Here is a 21,684-nt window from a genome sequence, read left to right as displayed (position 1 = left end):
TGGGTTTTGCCATTTCGGTATCTTCTTTGCAATGCTATCCGCATGAATAACGAATATCTTCTAGTTTTATGTTACATTTATCAGAGGGAAAGAATTGATAATAGGGGGTGAGGTACTGATTGCATTGATTGCCTTCTCAAGGTTGTGGAAAGTCATGGGCACTTTTTTCAGACTAACTTTATATGTGATTTATGGTTCACTTTAGACCTTCTTATTCATAACTGATAATAAACATGCATGCTCAACTGCAGCGCATCGAAAGGTTTAATACTACAGAAAAATTATGCATATAACAAGCTTTACGGAAGAAGCCTAAAAGCTATATTGTGAACGACAAAATAAAGAAATTTAAAAAAATGAAAAATACAATTTATGAAGACCATATGGATAGCCTCACTACCATAGCACAATGAACTTGTGCATGTGTGCCTGTTGTGTGTGGGTCTGTATATGTTGCTCCAATTGCAGACATATCATTGCATTAAATGTAATCAAACGTACTACATATAGCTAGCTTCCTGGCCTGTTAGATGAAATTGAATACTGCATCCTCATAAATCATGAATCAATGTGTCAGCAAAGAAGCTCTGGAAACACTTCCCTCAGTGACATACTGTAATACAACCATGGGACAAGCTTTAAGAGACATTTTACAGATGATAAAAATCACTGGGAATAGACTTAATGTGAGCTGACCAAAATCACAAGCTGCTGAGACCCGTAACAGCTGCACATTTCTGTGGGAACAGAGGAGCAACAACAAAATGGTACAAAGACATACCAAAGACATTTTCTGTTATAAACCAGACAGGCAACTCCTGCTTCCACTAAGTCTTTTTCCTTTCCTCCCATACTTTCTTTCTCACCTTTGACTTTGCACTCCGAAGCCGAAAAAAATCCATTTATCGCCTACTCTATCTTCATGCGCAAATGTTAAGACTCATTAATGCTGTGGCTTTGGTGGGATTTTTTATTTATTTATTTATGGCTCATTTGAAAACATTTCATTACCTAATTATGCATAACACAAAAAAATCTAATCATAATTTATCTAGCTCAAAGAGATACAACTACCTTGTGATCTACCCTGGCTCTGTTTTTTTTTTTTAAGTAAGAAGGAGGCATTTAGCAGGTTTACATTATCTATTAATAGTAAGCTGACATTTATGCACTATCTATATAAGAATGTTCTACTTGAGTGTGCACCATTTTCTCAAATCACTGAGGACACAATCCCCTAGGGAACTGATTAGCTCTTCCTCAGTTTTAAAATATGAAGTAACTTTGATAAGCAATTAAACATTTTCTGTTGTCTCTACTCTTTGTTTTATGCCTTTCAAGTCTGTATTTTTGGATCAAATCCGCATAAACACTGCGTAACACAATGTTAGAGCGGTGGTTATTGTACCCTCAAGCATCAATCTCCTTCTCAGATGTGTAAAACTGTGTGTTTGTGCACTACTGTACATCACAATAGCAGGGTTATCATTATCAAATCATCATTATCAGCTCTCATGGAAGAGAAACAAACAAAAAAAGAAGTTGTGTTGTTCCAAAAAAAGCTTCTGCTCTGCCGTTTTCTGTCTGTGCACTTCAAAGGATGTGCTCCCACCAAATTTCCATAACTTGTTATCTGAAATCAGTTCCTAATGAGCGATGTATATCTAAACCATTTATTTGTTTCTTTCTCATACTTAAGTGCTATATTGTTGCAAAATGTAGAAGAAAGGGGGTATGGGCAGTTTTTTTATTGCTGAAATGAGCCAATTAATAGTGTCCAAACCAACACAACCGCACATACTTCTACAGGCCACAGCCTGTTTGACATACACTATGCTGTTGGCTAATTGTATATGAGAAAAACAAATGATTATTCTACAACTATGTTTTGCCTTAAGTCTCACTGTTCTCACAAAGCTGATATAGTATAGTGTGCAGAAAACAGAACTGAGTGATGCAGACTAATATTGAATGCTCAAAAGCAATGAATAAGAAGAGTCGTCAAAATATGCAATACAATGCAAAAGACTTTAATAAATTTCAGAAGCGCACACATACATAAACAAAACATTTACAGTTTTCTCCACACTGGCAAATCAAAGTCAATTACAAAGATCATGTAAGGTGCATATTGTACTTCACATTGAATAAAAGTGAGGTTGTCTGTCTCCCTTACAAGGACAAAAGCTCTCCCCATGTATGAGTATTTTTTTCTTTTCCCCAAAGATCAGGCAAATCTAATCATTACACAGTGCTAGGATGCTATGTATATTTCATACTGTGGCTCCTACGCAGTAGTGAATACATTTGATACCATAATTACATGAATATACCTCCTTCAATAATAACAACCTGCCTTACAAAGAGGCAAAACACATAAAATTAAAAGCTTTAAAATAGACATAGTCAGTAGAACCATGACATATTAAGACGGGAACTAAATCAAAAAGGCTTCCGGTCTGTGCAGTAATTTCATTTAACTATATATAGTCTCTCACAAGAGGGGAAACAGCCTCTGGTCCAGTCCATCTGCACATTTCCAATTGAATGCACAGACCATGTCCATTTTAATGACTTTAATTCTATGGTTATATGTATGTACTGTAGGTGCCTTTTAGGCCTTACCTATCAAAGCAGTCTTTAGCTTACCAATTAACAGGACTATTGAACAACAATGCTGCTAACCCATCAAGCCAGTTACTGGTGTATACTGTGGAAATTATTCTAGTCAGGACATACTGTATCATAATGATTCTATAGGTGTAGAAACAGTAGAAGCAAAATAACACTTAAAATGCCTAAGAAGTAGTAACTGCACCATAGTGGATTTTCTGTCAAATGTTAACTTATTGCTGTTTTTAAACTGAAGCCTGGATTACCTTTTCATTTTGGTGTTCACTGTTCTTCTCATCAGAAAAATTATTTTGTCAGTGTAAAGAAGTGCACAAAGTCAAGTCATTTTTGCTTAAGCCCACCAACTCATATTAAAGACTGCCTGAGGATTATTATTATTCTTTTTTTTTACCATCTGGAGTAATTTTAATGTGGATCTCACAGGTTAAATCACTTCCGAATTGGAAGCGACACACAAAAGGTTAGGCTTAGTGCTCTTCAAATCTGCCCTACATAAACAGCTTTTGATTATAACCCCAGCAGTTAGTCCCCTGTGATTGTGGCTTAGCTCAACGTATTAAACTTGTCCTACCATTCCTCCCAGTGTAATAACAGCATGGCGATCAGTAGCACAGTTGTAAAGCACTACAAATGTGGTTGTATTGTGGGGCCATGCATGTTTCTGTAACATTAGCCACACTCTTCACTAACAATGCTATCAGTGGCATCAAAAGTGGGACAGAAAGAGGCAAAAGTTGACAGAAAAGGTACACTGTGATGTGGGCTCAATACTAATGTAGGCCTACGGGTTGTAGACCTTGCAGCATAAATACATTATAAGTCATTAGTTCCATGAGCAAGCCCAGATAGAGCAACGTCAAATAATACAAAAACCAGAAAGTAAGAAAATAAAATGGCCACCAGGCAGTTTTGAAAACAAGGCAAAGAAATGGAATCAATAAATATAAACACCATCAACTATGTGATAGATATACATACATACATATAAACATACTTTACAGATCTACTGACTGTATTTGACACCTATTTTACAGAGTGGGTGCTGGACTGGGACATTTTTTGAGGAGTGTTCAGGGCATACAGTATCATCCTCACTGACAGGTAAGTAATAGCATAGGACTCAATAAAGCATTTCAAACTTCCAACAGATTCACAAGAGGAGCTTTGTCAAGATTCAGGCAGGCAACATGAAGCGTCTCTCTTTTTCTGAGATTTTTTCCCCCCTCCAAGTTCATCTTTTCTCTCGATTGTATGAAGAGGTGGGGTTTGAGGCTGTAGAGACAGTTAAGTACTTGTTTCACCTCTGCAGTTCTCGCCTTCCTTCTTTCCTCCCTCTGCCCTCTCTCTCTCTTTTCTCTCTTTTTCTCTCTTTAGGTAGTGGGAGCTAGAGATTGATTTTAATCCTGTGGGAGCGAGCTGTACCTGTGCCACAGAGTGTGCCATAGTGTGGTGGTTTCAGTGCCGTCTCCTGAAATATAGAGAGACAGACAGATATAGGGAGATTGTAGTTACAATATCATCGAGCTCTGAGCAGCCTAAGCTGTAGCCTTATCAGTGCGAGGCTACGCTGAACACTGAATAAAAAATCTCTGAAGAGAGTGTAGAAGATAAAAAAAAAAGCATTCTTCAAGGCACGGTTGGCAATCAAGTCATTATCTTGTCAGGTTTCCTTGAAGAATGCTACAAGTGTCACAAGCTTGTGCATTTTTCCTGTACTTATCAGAGCATGCAATCTTATCCAATTATCACTCCCAATTTGTCTTTTTGTCTCCCACCACACTAGTGCAGCACTCTTCATTTCCCCTCAAAAAGCCATTTGGAAAAATTTAGGCCCACTCTTTCTTTCGGACCCTTGCCAGTGGGTCCTCTGATATGTACAGAATATAATTATTTTTCTGTTCCTAAAAGGGTTAGCAACATGTGATATGTGAATATCTGAATCAGGAATAATCTGACCTGATAGTGCTTACATTGGCAAGGCACGGTGATTACAGATGCAATGACCCAACAGAAATAAAAGCGACAAAAGACAAAATAAAATAAACAAAACAAAACAATGGTAATAAAATAAAGCCATACATAATCAGACACTGGGATTTAATACTGGCATTGGACTTGATTAACAAGCCTAGTTAGCCTTTTAAAATCATAGCTTCTACCTCTGGCTATTCACCTACTATTAGTCAGCACAAGCGCTTTGTCATCAGACCATGGGTGGCTCATGTAAAGGCCCATGCCATCACCCACACAAATAAATGACGATATGTAAAAATTTTGTTCACTGCTGCACTTATCCAATGTATTTATAATATGATCTTTTTTCATGAAGATAATATCATAAATTACATTGTAAATAAGGCATAACAACACTTTAAGAGGTATTAAATCCAATTGAATGTATGCATATGTGATACTACCACACTAAAAAAAACACTACCAGCTGTTCCTCCTATTTTGAGTCATAGGAGGTTAGATTTGTTAAGCAGTGACCCTGTGTGCTCCGTGGCCCCAGAATTATGGTCCAAACAAAAGAATGTGTTAGCCCTGCATATTCATGGAGACGTCTGGGATCATTCAAGCAGGGTGGTACTCATTTGATCTGCCTCCGCTAAAACACATACTTTCACAAGAGCTCCTCATCACTGGAGGCAGATTGACCTCTAATATCATGGGGCAGGGGTTAAAAGAAAATGATGAGATGCGTAAAAACTCAGAAGGGAAGGGAGGGGAGGGAGGAGGTTTGCATTTGCAAATACAGCTCTCACTGTATAATGAAGCCATATGGTGGCACAAATCTGAAGTCTCTGAAGTATTTTTACAAGCTTTGCTCTTTATCAGCTACATCTGTAAATTCCCTGAAAACATTTTGGTGACCTTAAACCATAATCATCTCCTCCTGTGTGCCCTCCCCATTGTTATTCCATGGGTGGGCTTTTTGTCTTTGCTTTATTTTCGGCTGCTTTAGGTGTGTGGGAGAGTGTGGGGCAATGAAAGATCACTGTACAAGGCACTAAAGCACCATCTGTCACTTTGATGAACAAAAAGGAAAACACGACAACCTGCCTGTGATCTTTGCTTTTGGACTCGTGGTATTAGGTTTAGGCTCAAGAGAGACTAGATGGCTGGCACTGACAGACCAAATGCAGCTCTTGTTTTAACAGCCACACTTGAAATGATCTCCTAAAATTCTAGAGTGCTCAGATATTCTATCTTTCACTTCCTCTTATAAAAGCAAAAACCGCACTTTTGGAAAAAGTGCTGTTTTTAAGTGTTCTTCTTTAGACTTTGAAGATAGATTTTCTTTAAAGAAGCACAAAGATGAAATTAAACAGAGATGTAATTATAATAGGGTTTCAACAAACAGGACAGCTGGTCATCTACTGTCAAATCACTTCGGATTCTGAGAACGTGACTCACCCAAGGATAGTAAGTGGCATCACTGATAATCTTAAAGGACGGCTGCCTTTTTTCATCTTTCTTTTCTATCAGCCTCATTCGAAACCTAATTACAGTGATTTTAATCATACTGTATTACAAGTGATTAACCCTTTAGTGCATTTAATTAACCTTTGCAGTCACCGATTCTCATCAGGCAAAGCTTCATGCTATTTTTTTCCATGACACAGGCTTTAAATAAGCACACTTAAAACTGATGGGAAATCTACTGTCTAAAGTCAGAGGCATCACTTGTCAATTGCTCAAGGGGACAGAAAAAAATGTATGTATTATCCAGCTTAACATCACTGAAGATATGGTTGGTGAGTAGAACCAATGAGTAGAGTTTTTTTTTCTTGATAATATTCAAATTTTTGGAGTATGTGTGTCACATACACTCCCAAAATTCGAGAATGTTATACAGATTAAACCTGACCTCTCTTAGAGAAATGAATGCGTATACCTTCGAAATAATCTGATACAAACAGAGCCTGAAGATTTGGGAGGACGTTTAGTAATTATATATTCATTGATTTTGAATTATTCCAACAAAAAATATTTCACTCTGATCAGCAACATAAGTGAAATCAATTTAAATCCATGATGCATAAAATTCATGACGGATAATAATTCAGAATTGTGGAACACAGTCTGAATATTTCTGCATATTTCAGGGCAGTCACCACCAATAAGACGGGAAAATCATCCTGACAACTTGTCAATGTGTTGTATAAACACATTATGAATTAAATCTTTGGTACCAAGGGCATGTAGTAGGCTTATGTATAATGTACCATGGCAGAGCATAGCTTTTAACCAGGGCTTTAAATAAAAGGGGGATGAAAGGAATGACTATCAAATCTGTGTGGGTGTCTTCATAAATTATCCTAAGCACAATGTTTCACAGGATCAACAGTCATTTACCAAAACTATGCCATGAGGAATTTTAATGCTTGCTAGATGTCACACAGAAGCATACTAGGAGCAAAAAGGCAGAAATGAACCAAATATCTGAAACTGTGTGCAATATGAGGCTAGGCACAAACAAAAGCAAGCACCTCATCACACAAAATCAATTATTGATGCAATATCATGAAATTGACCCAGAATCAGATGAATGGCAGTTGTGATAATTATGATCAAAATAGTAACAAAAATGAAAGCCAATGCAACCGAGCAACAACCAAACCCTCACGAAATCTTAAAAGAAACAAAATGAAAAGAAAGTTGAAAAAGCCAGAAAATTCAACTGGATGTGTGACACTAAGTGAAAACTATGGATACACATATATCAGTATGAGTAAATTGCTACCCTGTGCACAGACTAGTCAGCCTTGATTAGTTCCATTGTGCAAGTGATAGCAGATCAAATATAAACATGTACATACTGTATTAGGGATACAAAGCAGTCTTCAGTGTCCTCTCTAACACGAGCTACAACACATCACAGCTGCAAACCTTTGCTGTGATGTGATTACATCCTCTCCTATGTGAGGTAATTTAAAGAATGTAAAGAATGTGTATCTACATATGCCATTTATAACAATAATTGGGGTCATTAAAGTAGAGCATTTATGGGCTAAATGCAACGTCGGCCTGGCAAGATTTTTTATGGACTACTGCTCCCTTGGTGTTTAAGTATATTGGTCTCAAGGCTCTGCGTCACCTTGATCCCTGTGACCCCCTCCCCCGCCCTGAGCAGTACTCAGTCTTCCCCACAGCGCTCGGCTCTGGCTGTCAGCACTGAGCAAGGCCACCTCTCCTTACCTCTGATTTACATTTATTTCCCTCGCCAGCTTTTATTTATTGGGGCACTTCGCATTTGGCACATATCTCTTAGGGAATCATAAGACCTTTGCTGTACCTTGGCATTCAAATGAGCTTCTCTCCCACAAAGCCTCACTGGCACAGTTAAGACAGCACTTAATATTTTGAGGACAAAATCCACAAAAAGTGGGAATGTTTATCAAGTTGTTTTAGCACGTCAAGAGAACATTTTTTTGTTTTGTGCTTTTACCTTCACACTTTTTGCGCAAATTAATACCAGATGAATTGTCACTCTTGCTGTCACATTTATTTTTTGCTTGCCTTGTTTAAGCATGTCAGTCAAATATATTATCACACAGCATCATTTGCCCTTGACCTCAAATACATCAGTAGAGAGTTCAATCATTGCCGCCTATCCTATGCTTTTCTAAATCAGGCTACATTTGCCACAGACCACTCACACTGAAGCACTGAAGTTTAAAATAGCAAGCCATCATAATTGCACTGATGCCATTACTCAAGCTTTTGAATATGAAATTAACCTGCACATGTATTTTTGTAAATGATTATGCAATTATGGGTGCTTATGAAGGAGGGTGAATACATAAATGAATAACAGTTGTACAGTGAAAGGTTCGCTGTATCAATTGTGACAAATTATGTTTTATTCTTTTCGTTTTGTTGCAAGTCTTGAGCACACTCATTTTTAAGTGCAAATGACATTCATGTAGACATGGTCATGGTCTATATGGGAAAACCCCCTGTTTCCATGCTGCCACCCTCCCCCTTTCACATCACCTACCATGGGACAGCAAGGGGAGTGTGAGTGGGGACTAGTGTGGGTGGGTTTAAAAAGGAAGTCATGAATTACCTGTCGAGTGGTGATTTGCCCTGCAGTCTTGAATCCCCCCTGACAGCTGCACTCTGAGACACTGTATGGGTCGGAGCTAGTCGATGAGCACTTGGAGAGTGAGTCACAGCCCACCACGAATGTGTTGTCCAAGGGGAGCTCCTGGATCACATGGTGTTTCTTTGGGGCCACTGGAGTCTCCGGTTTGATTTGAAAGGTAGGCTGAGGGGACGCTGACTTGTAATGCTTGGCTAAATCTGGGCTGTCGGGTTTGAAGGTGGTGGGCGTGGTGGCCCAGTTGTACTTCCCCATGGTTTGCTCCTCTAACTCCACAGGGAGATCCAGTGTACCATTAACATGCTCATGGGTGGGGTCATCAGGCTTGGATTCATCTATGGTCACAAAGTTCAGGAGGAGGCTCTTGGGGGATCGCTTCTTTCTCTTCTTCTTCTTCTTGATCTGACGGTTGTCTTGGTTGGGTGACACCCACTCGCCACTCTGCTTGCCCTTCTGTACCACTTTGTGTCTGGGTGTCTGTCGGCACCTCACCAAGGCAGTCACAAATATCACCAAGATGACAGTCATGGTCCCTGCTATGATAGCTATGACAACAATCACATATCCGTTGGCTTGAGGAGTTACCTCACTGTCCCCTATGTTACGGTCCAAGGGGGTCTCCATACTTTTTCGCAGCTGCTCTTGGATGAACGTAGCATTTGACACAGTGTCATTGACAAACAAGTGAATAAGTGCAATAGCATGTAATGACTCAGGCTGGCCGAGATCTTTGACCTTGACTACCAGCCTATGCAGCCCCTGATCAGCTGCCACTATTTTCTCCTGCAGTGTTATGTTACCCGTTGTTTTGTCAATGGTGAAGAGACCTCGAGGGGAGACCCTAGATGTGATGATGATGCTGCTGATAATACTGTACTGCAGCTCAGCATTCATACCTGTGTCATTGTCAATGGCAAACACTCTGGTGACCACAGCGCCAGGGGTGGTGGTGGTTCGCACTAGGTCATATGAGTAATTGGAGGATGGGATGACGAACACAGGCCGATTGTCGTTGACATCAACAACATTGATAGTGACCTTGGCATAGGAGGAGCTTGCAGGTTGCCCTCCATCAACTGCCTTAACCATAAATGTGTAGGAGCTCTGCTGCTCCCTATCAAAGGTGATATTGGGTTTGATTACACCAGTTTGGGGGTCGATGATGAAATTATCTTTCCCGTTCAAAATGGACAGGGTTATAACAGCATTATCTCCTGCATCTGCGTCCGTTACTGTGATTAACCCCACAGTTCCATAGAGAGGCAGGTTCTCAGGCACATAGAAGTTGTACTCGGGGTGTGTAAAAGCTGGGCTGTTGTCATTAAGGTCCTGGACGATTAGCCTGACAGTGACATTGCTCTGCAGGGATGTGGAGCCATTGTCCCTCGCTATGACAGTGAATGAGTACCTCTCCTGCTTCTCTCTGTCCAGTCGTTTGCCAACGGAGAGGATTCCTGACCGTCTGTCTATGTTAAACCCATCAGGCGCATCAGGGCCAAGAGTATAAATAATCTCAGCATTATGTCCGCTGTCTGCGTCAGTGGCGCTGATTTTTATTAACTGTGTTGAGGGGTCATTGTTCTCTGGTATGGAAAGTTGGATTTCCGGCTGGGGAAAGATGGGTGCATTGTCGTTCTCATCCTTGATTTTAATTAAAACCATAGCTGAAGTGTTCAAAGGAGGCGTCCCCCTATCCGAGGCCACTATCTTAATTGCATATTCTCGAGTCGTCTCATAATCTAAGGGGGCAGCTGTCTCTAGTAAGAATTGATCATTAAAGACAGGCTTCAACCGAAAAGGAACATCATGGTCAGTGTAGCAAGCTACTTTGCCATAAAGATCTGCATCCTTGTCAGTAACAGTAATTAGAGCTATTTTGGTGTTGAGAGGTGCATTCTCAGAAAGTAGAACAGTCCCATTAACCAGGTTGATAATGTAGCGAGTGTCTATGGTGGGAACATTGTCATTAACATCTGTTACATTGACAATCACTGTGGCTCTGGAGGGGGTGGAGCTGCCATCACTGGCAAGGACGATGAGTTTATGAACAGGAGTTACCTCCCTGTCCAGGGGCTGCTTCACAGTGATCAGTCCTGTAGAGCTGTCGATGGCGAAGTGACGTTTAGTTGAGGCAGAGATCTGGTTGCTGAAGGCGAAGTGGATCTGTGCGTTGGAACCCAGGTCTGCGTCCGTGGCATGAAGTTGAGCAACTGATGTCCCCATGGGGGCATTCTCTGGTACTGTCACCTCCAGCTCACTGTCCTTGAAGATGGGACGATTGTCATTGACATCAGAGATGGTGACTTGGAGAATGGCAGTGCTGGACTTGGGAGGGTTGCCACCATCCTCCACCTTTATTTTCATGACAAAGGTGTCCTTCTGCTCGCGATCCAGGTTCTGCTGAACGATAAGCTGTGGCCACTTGTCACCTTCAGGAGTCTCAATGATGTCTAAGCCAAACTCGCTGACACTCTGCAAAGACAGGACAACATTTTGAGTTACATTTATTCTGTGTAGTAGTCATAATAATTATATGAGTACATACCACATGCACTATCTCACACACAAAATGTTTGTTTGTTTTATGTTTATTTTTTTTTATATACATGTATTTTTTTTATTTATCAGTTTTCTGTTTCCTGATTTCGAAAACATAGTCATATATAAGGGTCATTGCTGCATGTTTGTCCAGCAGAGTGCGTTGAGACATACAATGTTGCAGCAAGCTACACAGAGTGAGAGAGAAGAAGCAGCTCTTAACAATATGTCACTTATGTCAAGTTCTTGAGTTTCAGTGGTAAAATACAGCTGGTGTCAAAATAGAACAGTCACTTCACTAATGGTTAAAACTATAAACCAGCACAAAAATGACCAACATAACCCATCATGTTCTGACACAAACACTAACAAAAAGTAACAATTGCATTTTGAAACATAAAATAGCCAAGTCAATTCAGCACTAGGCAGGGCATGATGGGAAATGTGGACCATTGCTACACTCTCAGCACAGCAGAACACAGTGAGTATCACAGCTGAGCAGATGGTGGTGGCGTAAAATTGGTGTCTTAGTAAGAAGCTAACTAGTTTTTAAAATACATTGGTGAAAAGAAAATGAACAATGAACTAATATGTTTCCCTTTTTTCGCAGAAATTCACTATATTGGCCACCATATTGCTAATTGGTAATTTTTCCCCCTTTAAAATCTGTATTGGCATTCCTCTCAAAAGTTCCATACCGGCTTTTGTTTTTGGATTGTGGATTTTTCTGTTGATGTTGTTCTTGTCGAGGTATTTCCTTAGGTTACTCAGGTTCATTTGTAACTTTCAGACAGTGATGAATGTTGAGAGCAAATTAAACAGCTCAGGACATTATTAAATAAGGCAGCTGGTTCTTGGCTCTCCTCCGCTTATCTCAGTTGGGAACCCATAAATCAAAAGCATTTTCAAACATGCTAATCATCAGCTTGTTTAAATTTTTTACTAATTTCTTACAATACATCATTGTAAGAAATGTCCACGGAAATCCACCCCTCATAATAACTACTGCTTGAAGGGATTCCTTTACCTCTTCAGCCTCCTCATCAGATTTCTTCTGCCTTCACTAAAATGAGATTTCACTGTCTTTCTATCTTGTGTCAAGTTAGAATAGCAGCCTTGCAACATTTGAGCTTCATAATGGAAGACAGACAGCTGGAAATGGAGACACACCAATGAGCTCCCATTTTAAATACACTGCAAGACCAGATCACCATAGATTAAGATAAGTGAGTGAAAAATCCTGCATATTAGAAAGACTTGCTTGCTCAAGAAGGGCTAAATCTAGGCAAAAGTAAAGCCGGAGGAAAATGAAAACAAATGCATAAGTAATCCCCATGAGAAACCAGAGAAACTGGCACTGGCTGTTAAGAGGAATTGCCTTCCACCCAAAAACCTAGCACTAATATTTACAATTTCAGACGGGGTATGGTATGAATCCATGCATGTTTTCAAATTAGAAGAGAGGGGAAAGAAAGGGACAACAAGAGAGGGAGAGAGAGACAAGTGACAGAAAAGGGGAGAAAACGAGAGTAGGGGGAGGAAATAAGAAGAAGATCAAGCCCATGAATGAGCTGCATGCACATTATGAAACAAAGAAGCCCTTTGAAGCTCTTTCAGTCAGAAGCAGTTTCATGGTAAAACAAGAAAAAGCATCCTCTTTAAAGAGATAAGCTTCATGCTGCACATAATGTTGGAAGAGATTACTCTGTCTAGGCACAGCTATCAAATGAGATTAAGATATATACATTCTCCTCGTTCAAGGAAGGAACATTTCAACCAAATTGTGAGCACAAGTCCTCAGTAGGTTTTAAAATCTAGAACCATCCTTGTGCCAACACAGTGTTGTAGCCGACACAAGGAAACGTGCAGCTGCAGCATGTAAATTATTGTGTACAGTGAAAAACTGCTTGCCGAGGGAATGTTGTCAACATGTCAGTGATTGACAGAACTACTTAAACCAGCCAACGCTGCAGCAATGATCTTTCAGACCTTATTTTGTGATCCTTCTGGCAAGCAAAAGTCATATAGGGATAAGCAGACATTGCATATAAAACTATGTCTGGAAATGTATAAATACTGCCTTATAGATGAACTGTGCAGAATCTTTATGTACATTGCAGAACTATTTCTGTCATAACTGAAAGGTCCAAGACAACATTCTGGGGCTCTATTGCTAAGTAATACTCCATCCGCACAAAGCTCCTCAATCCTCAGTTGTTTGAATAGTTCACAGATTCGGCACAGTAGCCGAGTATCTGCACACTGATATTTGGCAAAGCCTGATGTTAATAGTAGGATGTTGAGTTAGGATGTGTCAAAGGGAATGCTGCACAATGATTTATGAGCCAGCATTTCCTCTATGCTTTTGTCTTGGTTTCACACAATTTTACAACTGACAAGACAGCACTCAGCGCATTTCAATAAGTTGAAGAGAGCTATCTCTCAGGCTGTGCATCCTCCTGAATGCAAAATTAGTCTGGTGGATTGTGATAAGATCTAGGGCAGGCTAAGAAAAGGCCAAATACTAGCATGAATCACTCACTGGAAACCCTAAGGCTGAGTGAGAAGCACAAAACTGTCTAAACGGCTAAATGTGCACATTATACCATGCCTCAGTCTTTCACTACACATATATTGCACAGGTATATGTCTTCTTGAACTTTGATCACTTTTGATTAATTCCACATTACTGGCTCACTGGTCTCTGCAGTAATCAGAGAGGGGTCAGGGCACTGCATTTGTGACAAGTGAGCGCTATTTTAAAGGATCAGTTTGTAAGATTGTTAGTGGCATCTTGTGGTGTAGTTTCTGATTACAATGCCTTCACCTCTCATTCCAGGCCTGTAGGAAAAACTACAGTGGCTGCGAAACTGCCAAAGGCCCTATCTAGAGCCATTGTTTGGTTTGTCCACACTCGGTTACTGTAGAAACATCCCTGTTCAACATGGCGGCCTCCATAGAAGAGGACCCGCTGCCTCTGTAGATAAAAATGTATTATTTAGCAATTTATGATCTCTTATTTTCAGGTGATTTTACACTAATGAAAACATACCTATGAATATTATATTCCCCTTCTGCCAATAGATCCTCCTAAATGTTGCACACTAAACCTTTAAATGAAAATGACTGAGGGACACTGACAGACTCAGAGGAGGCTGATGATGTGGGAAAGATGACTCTGAACCCTGTTCTGCAGACAACGCCTCAGATTATCAGTGGATGCATCTTTCAGTCAAGTTGATGACCTTATTAAAACTAAGAGGAGACTGAGATTGGGCTGTGAATATATCAGGATGACTCTAGTCACGGTGATGCCCATGGATGGGGCTAACTGGGGAGGGCTATTCATCACAAGCTATAGCACCTCTTTATAATGCTGATAGAAACTCCCTCTCTCTCGGTCTCCCTCTCTCATTCCTCCCTCATTCTCTCTATCCATACTTCATACACTTCTGCCCCTGGCTATGATCTCATGCATATAATTAAGACAAAAGAAGCTGGGAATTGTTTGTCTCTTTTTTTCAAAACCCTAGAAGAGGATAATGTGTCAAAGTAGGATGCTAATGAAAACTGGAAATGCTTGACAGTGAGCTCTCAGCCCAAAACTCCTATTCACTGCCTATAGGCACCATGCAATGCATTAATCAAATTTTTCTTGCTTCTTGGGAATGGAGCTTGAATAAATTTTGCATCTTCAAATGCAAAGTTAGAATCAGTTCAGGAATAAGATTATCCAAGCTCAGACTTGGAGTACTAGCAAAAAGACCACTCCATCCACTCAAAAATCTTAGGTATATTTCAGATAGACATGTTGCAACCAACTGGATTTCAAAATATCTCAGGAAAAACCTAGGTAGGTGGTAAAAGGTTAAGTCTAAGAGCCCTCCAGATTGCCCAACCAAAATACAAACACCCACTTCATCATCCAGTTTGTCAGTGAGGCATAGCCCAGCCAGCAGCAGAACATTGATCTACATGAAATGACTTGAACAAGACGCCCACCATCAATGTGTCTGAAGATGCTGACATAGATGCAACTTGGATTAATGTAGCGTGTGATGCTGCAAAATCATACATCACTGGAGTAAGGAAAGGGGTCAATGTTTGTGAACATCCAAAATCCCAAGTAAAACCAACAGCAGAATCTCCTTTAGTCTCGAGTATGTTTCTGCGTTGGCCTCTCATGTTATCTTGTGAATATGCAAAGTGATCAAATCTGCTTTCCTGGGAGATCCTCCTCCATCCATGCATGTGATTGCTTCCTCTGACCTTGACCATTTCTGAGGACGCCTTCTCTGCAGTTCAGGTAATGCAACACACCACTGCACTACACTGATGGCAAGATTTCACTCAAAGTGTGATTACCAACCATTATGTGTAGCATTGTGTAGGATGTGGTCCCTCTTCGCTTTGGAAAAGGACAAAGTTGTACAAAAAGAGGCTACCATGTTACTTTTATTTGTTTTGTATGTTGACAGCTCATTCATGCTACATGTGGAGTGGTGGACCATTGACTGTGGCTCACCGTGCTACACAATGGTAGCAATTTCAGCACAGTGCCCTGCACAACACAAGGAAACTGGGCAAACTATCATTCTGAGGGAGCTTTTGAGACAAATCTCACAGGACCATACAAAGATAGTCCAAGGGTGGCTTAGCGGCCAAGAGCTATTCTAGGAAGTGCTTGCACATTCCTTCCCCACTAAACCCTTGGCTTTCTACTGCACTTCTGAAATAAAAGATACCAAAGGTTGAAATGTTTCTGGCTCCTTTAATGCTTCTCCCTGTGTTTTACTCAGGAGCACAAGGAAATTAATCTCAAGCACAATAAGAAAATGAGAGGAACTGACTCAGGGACTCAGTGCTGAGGATGCTCTCAGAAGAATGTGCTGCAAATGATAACCCAACCACTACCTAGCCACAAGCCACTCTGGGTGAGGGTTTTAGAAAGCTCTATATTGTGAAAAGGGCAAAAAAAATGATTACAGATGATCATCATAATGAGCAGAACATTTGGTTGGTGATTTTCCAGGCATAAACAATTCAGGACACTGCGCTGGAGAGGCCTTGGCAGTGGGACTCTTTAAAAATGCAAATTGGTATTCAAGGCAGACACGGACAGCAACGATTCTGTTCATTCCAACTCAGTGTTAACTTCATCTGAGACTCCGAGATGGACTTGTCATTTTTGTCTCGCACCGTGCTCTCAAATCTAGTAACCTTCCTTTATTTATTATGTTTAGGGTTTCCTCCAGAGTGCTTGCATCTCCCTCTTTAATTACACTTCATTTGTAAGAGCTCTTGTCTTCTCCAATATGCATCTATCCACAAAGAGTACAGAGTATGGTATAGACTATAAAAAGAATGCATGATATTATCCTACATTTCTGGATTTAGGGCTGACTCCATTAGGCAACAGAGAATATTGCACTGCAGTTTAATAAAGCATCAATTAGATGATGAAAAAAAGCTTTTCCTGGTTCTGCATGAGACACCTATTAACATAATATAGTACATTTCTGCTCACTTGCTTGAATCTAGTAGCACATGTAACCTGTTGCTGGAAATTGGACATGCAAGATATGCTGTGTGTGCATTTTCTACTCCATGTTCTCTGATATTACTGTATATGGTGAAAACTTTCCCTTCTTAACAGCCTTATCTCATAATGTAATAAAGCATATGGACATATTAATGGGTGGTAGAAAACACTGTAGGCTTCATGACATATTCCACTTTATGAAAAAGTAGGTCATATTTTCAAATAGTCTAAATTAATTTTCTGTATGCATACATTGCGTTACAGCAGGACAGCAATATAGTAGGTTTATATGAGAACCTATAATGCAGAATCTGAATCATATTACAAGAAAACCAAATGGGATGAAAAATCTGCCAGAGAAAATATTGTAAGGGCTTACTGAACTTACTTAAAAATAGTCAACTAATCAGACCTGATATAGACAGGTGGCAGACTGCAGGCATAACAGTGTGTCAGAGATTCATCAATAATATGCATGCTGACTAATATTCTGCTTGCATTAGAATATTATCTCTTTGTACGTGTTTCTCCAAGATGGACTGCCACAATGGTCTTTGGTTTATCAAATATATGGATGTCATATGTTGGATTTTCCTGAAAACCCTATTTATTATACTCCATAAAGCAAAACAGTAACTTGAAGACTGTACAAATATCATAAGGCTTCAGGCCTGTATCTTTCGCTTTCAATATCATCATTCCGTATTGAACTAAATGAATTTGTACAAGATGGCTTTTAGTTTAGACATGAGATTGCGGACAAACAGTAATAGCATATATCAACTTCAGCTTTAGTGGAGTGAGTGTTTGAAAATCTTGCTTCAGATACTTAATGTTTTAAATTATAGATTATGTTATTAAAGCTAACAATTCAGCAACAATTATCAAATATATTGAAGTCATGACAGGTATGTAGTCACAGAATGTAGTAACCCAAAATCAATATTCATAAATGTACCATAAGTGTAATGTACTTCAGAAATGGGCTTGGAACACAAAACCCACAGTGATTTACAAAAATGTGTTGTTTTTTATAGATGTAGTCACATAAGCCAGTTTTAAAACATCTGTTTCTACAATCAAAAAATAAAATTAAGATAACTTGGGCTACCCTGAAACATAACAATATTATGTGAGAGAGGAAACAGCAGTGAGCCTCACCTTGACCAGTTCATAATGTTGGATCCCATTGATTCCTACATCAGGGTCAAATGCTGAGGGCACTGGATATCGGGTGTTGATGGCTGTGTTCTCTGGGATGGAGATGTTTATTACAGTGGACTGGAAAAGGGGAGCGTTGTCATTTACATCCTCGATCAGAAAGCGGATCTTGACCAATCGGAAGATCTCATCGGGCAGCACGGCCACCTCAATCTCATAGTAGCAGCGTTTCTCAGCGAAGACCCCTGAGCACAGCTTCTCCCGGTCGATTCTGTGATTGGTAGTAAAGATCTCCCCTGTGTTGGCCTCCACCCTCACCAAAGGCACGTCACCTGTCTTGTACACAGGCTTGAACTGCAGTGGCGAGGACAGCCTGATGTTGGGATCTAGGTTGAGGTCCAGGTCCTTGCGCAGATTCCCGATGCGGACGTTCTCTGGCTGCTCCTCCTTCACCGTGTAGTCCCTCTCCTGGGCCCAGCATCGCAAGACCACACAGGTGAGCAAGACCACCAGCACATGAGCCTGACTTGCTAAGTCCATACTCGTGGATGGTGGATGGGAGCTTCACTTCTACAGCAGCAATTCTGCCACAAGAAAGGTGAGACAGAGAGAAAAAGGGAAAAGAGAAAGACAGAACACACAATGTCAATGCACAAAATTACATGGCATTCAAGTTCTGCTGTAATTAGTACTATTTTCCCTCATGGAGAGTTTTCAACTTGACCTATTCATCCTAACTAGTTATGAGCCCACATCCTTCCCATGTCTTTGAGAGCAAATTAACAGCGGTTTTACACAATTAACCTTTGATGACATCCATTGAGCAAGCGGACACGTAAAGGTTAGTAGTTCACATATTCCATCAATCCATTTCATCACTGTAATGAACCCTTTCATATTTTTATTGAGAAGTATGAAAGCAGTTGAGTTCAATGTTGCGATAAAATTGTTTGCTTTGAAAGCCTGTTCACAAACTATGTGCATAAAAAAAGGGACACGGCACAGAGAAGAATTTAATTCATATCTGAGTCAATGTGAGTCAATATGGTGCAGTGGTGTCTTCATAAACTGCACCTCACATCCAGCCTTCAACTGATTTGGAGGCAGCAGAATTGAGCCTTAAGCACTGGTGCTTCCATGCATGAACACACACACACTTGCTGTAGTACCGCTTGACAGCAGCTATTAATGGACAACCTCATTTGCTCTGAATGTAAACAATTGAGCTCGCAAATATTTCATGAACGCCCATGTGTGTAAACATACACAGTATGATAAGAGCACTGTTTAGAGTAAATGCAGTGGAAAGAGACAACAATGTGAAATTATTTATTGAGGGAGCCACCATCAGTCAAATTAGTGAAATTGAAACATAACGTCATTACATCCTGACGAATGTGTTTTCTCGAACATCAAATTTAAACAACATCTAGTTTACTGTTTGTACTGAATGATGCCTATGATAAAGCCCTTCACAGAAAATGCGGAGCAAATGGGTTAGCCATCACTGAAAAATTATTCATTAATAAGTTGTCTTGTGTTGCTGTTTTTATACAAAATCTTTAACTGTTTTATATGTGCAAAAGCTTGCCAAAGGGCAAGAACCCCAATTGCCAAAACCCAAGTAGGTCATTGGAAGATGATGAAGGAGTCATCTCCTGCATTGCCTTCCCTGCCAGTATATGCTAGCATGAAATATTGACAGCTTTCCGCCAGTTAATTGGTAGGTTTTTAGTCAGTTATTAGGGGAGTTACTTCATGTGGTTTGCTAGTTGACATTTTGACTTATTTGTTCATTTAATCCATTCTTGCATCTTAAAATGAAATTCCACCATTCCACCGCAATTACAGTGATCTCTATAAAGGCTTGGCCACACAGGCTTTAATGGGCTTTTGACATTACACTTGTGGTTATGCAGTATATTTATAAAAGTATATCCATGTTTAGTAGATTTCTTCAGTAGAACAGAATTACATTAATGTCTTCAGATTGCTTTGAGTGCACAATGACATTTCAGGATAAGGCCATCAATGCACAGCTATGTTTACTTCTCATAATAATTCTGGCCCCCCATGTGTATTTCAGCGCAATATATTTAATGACTAATATAATTTCATTGCTCATATCCCCCTGTGTGTTTCGGTCCACCAACCCTCCTGAGTGTTTATCAACCTCATTTGATTTTCCTCAAGATATCAGGTTGTTTTTATAATGCAGCTGCCTTGAAATCAAACGTCCAGTTCCTTCAAAATATAGCAAAAGTCTATGACAGCCATCACAGAAACGATGTACAGCTGGTGCTGATAATGCATACATACCTGCTGCAACAAGGGACTACAAATAGCTCTGTGGGAGCTGTAATATTTCCTACTTTATGAAATTTCCATCCATCCATTTACATGACTCAAACAATATCCAGTAGAAAAGGTGTGACTACCTAAACTGCACTACAGGGGTCCTCTAAATTGGCAAGGCAACAGCGTTCATAGCCATTGAAGCTCTCGGCCTACCGACAAAGGGGGATTGATTAAAAAAAAGAATTTAATTAAGCTGGTTTTGAATCAGCAACAATTGCAAGGCATTCATGCAGCCTGTAGACATATTTCTTTTCACACATTTCATAAAGCAGTCACATGAGACTCATTAAAGAACAGTTGGACGGAAAAAACATGGCTGACATTGATCAGTGTGAGGGTTATTCATTTTACACCTATAGCACAGGCGGTGTTGTGCTGTCATGTCAAAATATTGATGAGATATATCCTATTAGTGACTGTGACACACTTTACTTTGAAGTGTGCATCTTTCTGAGAGTGAGCAGCAATTGCTTCACTGTGATGATCGCCCGGCAGTCCAAGGCTGAGCTCGCATGATGCATAATGAAGTTTAAATTACATCCTTAAATCGGATGTGAACAGAAAAGATCAAAGCATGATCTAGATTTTCTCTCTCTTGTAAGTGACAATAACGTACCGCACGGATGAAGGGGTGTAGTATGTTTTAGACAGAGTACATGCAGGAGTACCAATGTAGTAAAAAAAAGGACACCCTGGCAGGGTTAATAAGATGTTAAGAAACAAAATTTTACTAATATGGGATATATACATATTATCATAGATATATAGTCGCTATTGCTAAAATTATTTTAAGACACATGTTGCCCTTTAACTTATTATGGACAAACATGTTTACTCATCTTATTCTATTAACTCAATTTGGATTATTTTCTCATATCCATGATTTTCCAACATCTGCATGGCCTATCACTTGTCACAACTCTTTATAAACTTGTCCACGAAGGGTAGGCTAGCTGAGAGAAGGAATTGTGCTGGAAGGAAAAAAAGGAAGAGGGAGGGAGTAAGAAATCCTAGGTGTCAGTCAGAGTGTCTCCTTTGCTTACATTTCACTAGTCTCCTGAAATGCTATTTTGAGCCCCAGACAGCAGGTTGAATCCAGTAGGCAAACTCAAGCCTCCCTCTTGGGAGACACAGAGTGAAGAGGAGCAGGCCGGCCCTAGATCACTTTACACAACAGTGTGATGGACAGGCCTTCCTGGTGTTTGCATCCACCTGAGGTAGCAGTGAGAGGTGAATCATACAGCTACTGTCACCCCCTACCTTCACCCTTAAAGATGCCATCAACTGGAAATTTTTAGTGTGGTTAAGGCCCAAGACATTTGGGTCCTTTAACATTCAAAGG

General features: G+C 40.0%; 1 protein-coding gene across 1 annotated transcript; it reads right to left on the bottom strand.

The window, feature by feature from the left end:
- Positions 1–2,053: 2,053 nt before the first annotated feature.
- pcdh11 (protocadherin 11) lies at positions 2,054–18,555 on the bottom strand. The gene is made up of 3 exons (XM_035669957.1): positions 17,985–18,555; positions 8,708–11,215; positions 2,054–4,102 (listed from the first exon to the last, which is right to left on the bottom strand). The coding sequence occupies exons 1-3, from the start codon at positions 18,522–18,524 to the stop codon at positions 4,019–4,021; spliced, it is 3,132 nt and encodes a 1,043-aa protein (XP_035525850.1). The 5' UTR covers positions 18,525–18,555; the 3' UTR covers positions 2,054–4,018.
- Between the last annotated feature and the right edge of the window lie 3,129 nt (positions 18,556–21,684).

Source organism: Morone saxatilis, unplaced genomic scaffold, assembly GCF_004916995.1.
Source record: "Morone saxatilis isolate NCDOM2014 unplaced genomic scaffold, NCSU_SB_2.0 Contig22, whole genome shotgun sequence".
NCBI classification, from domain to species: domain Eukaryota; kingdom Metazoa; phylum Chordata; class Actinopteri; family Moronidae; genus Morone; species Morone saxatilis.
This window is presented reverse-complemented; position numbering and strand designations above follow the sequence as displayed.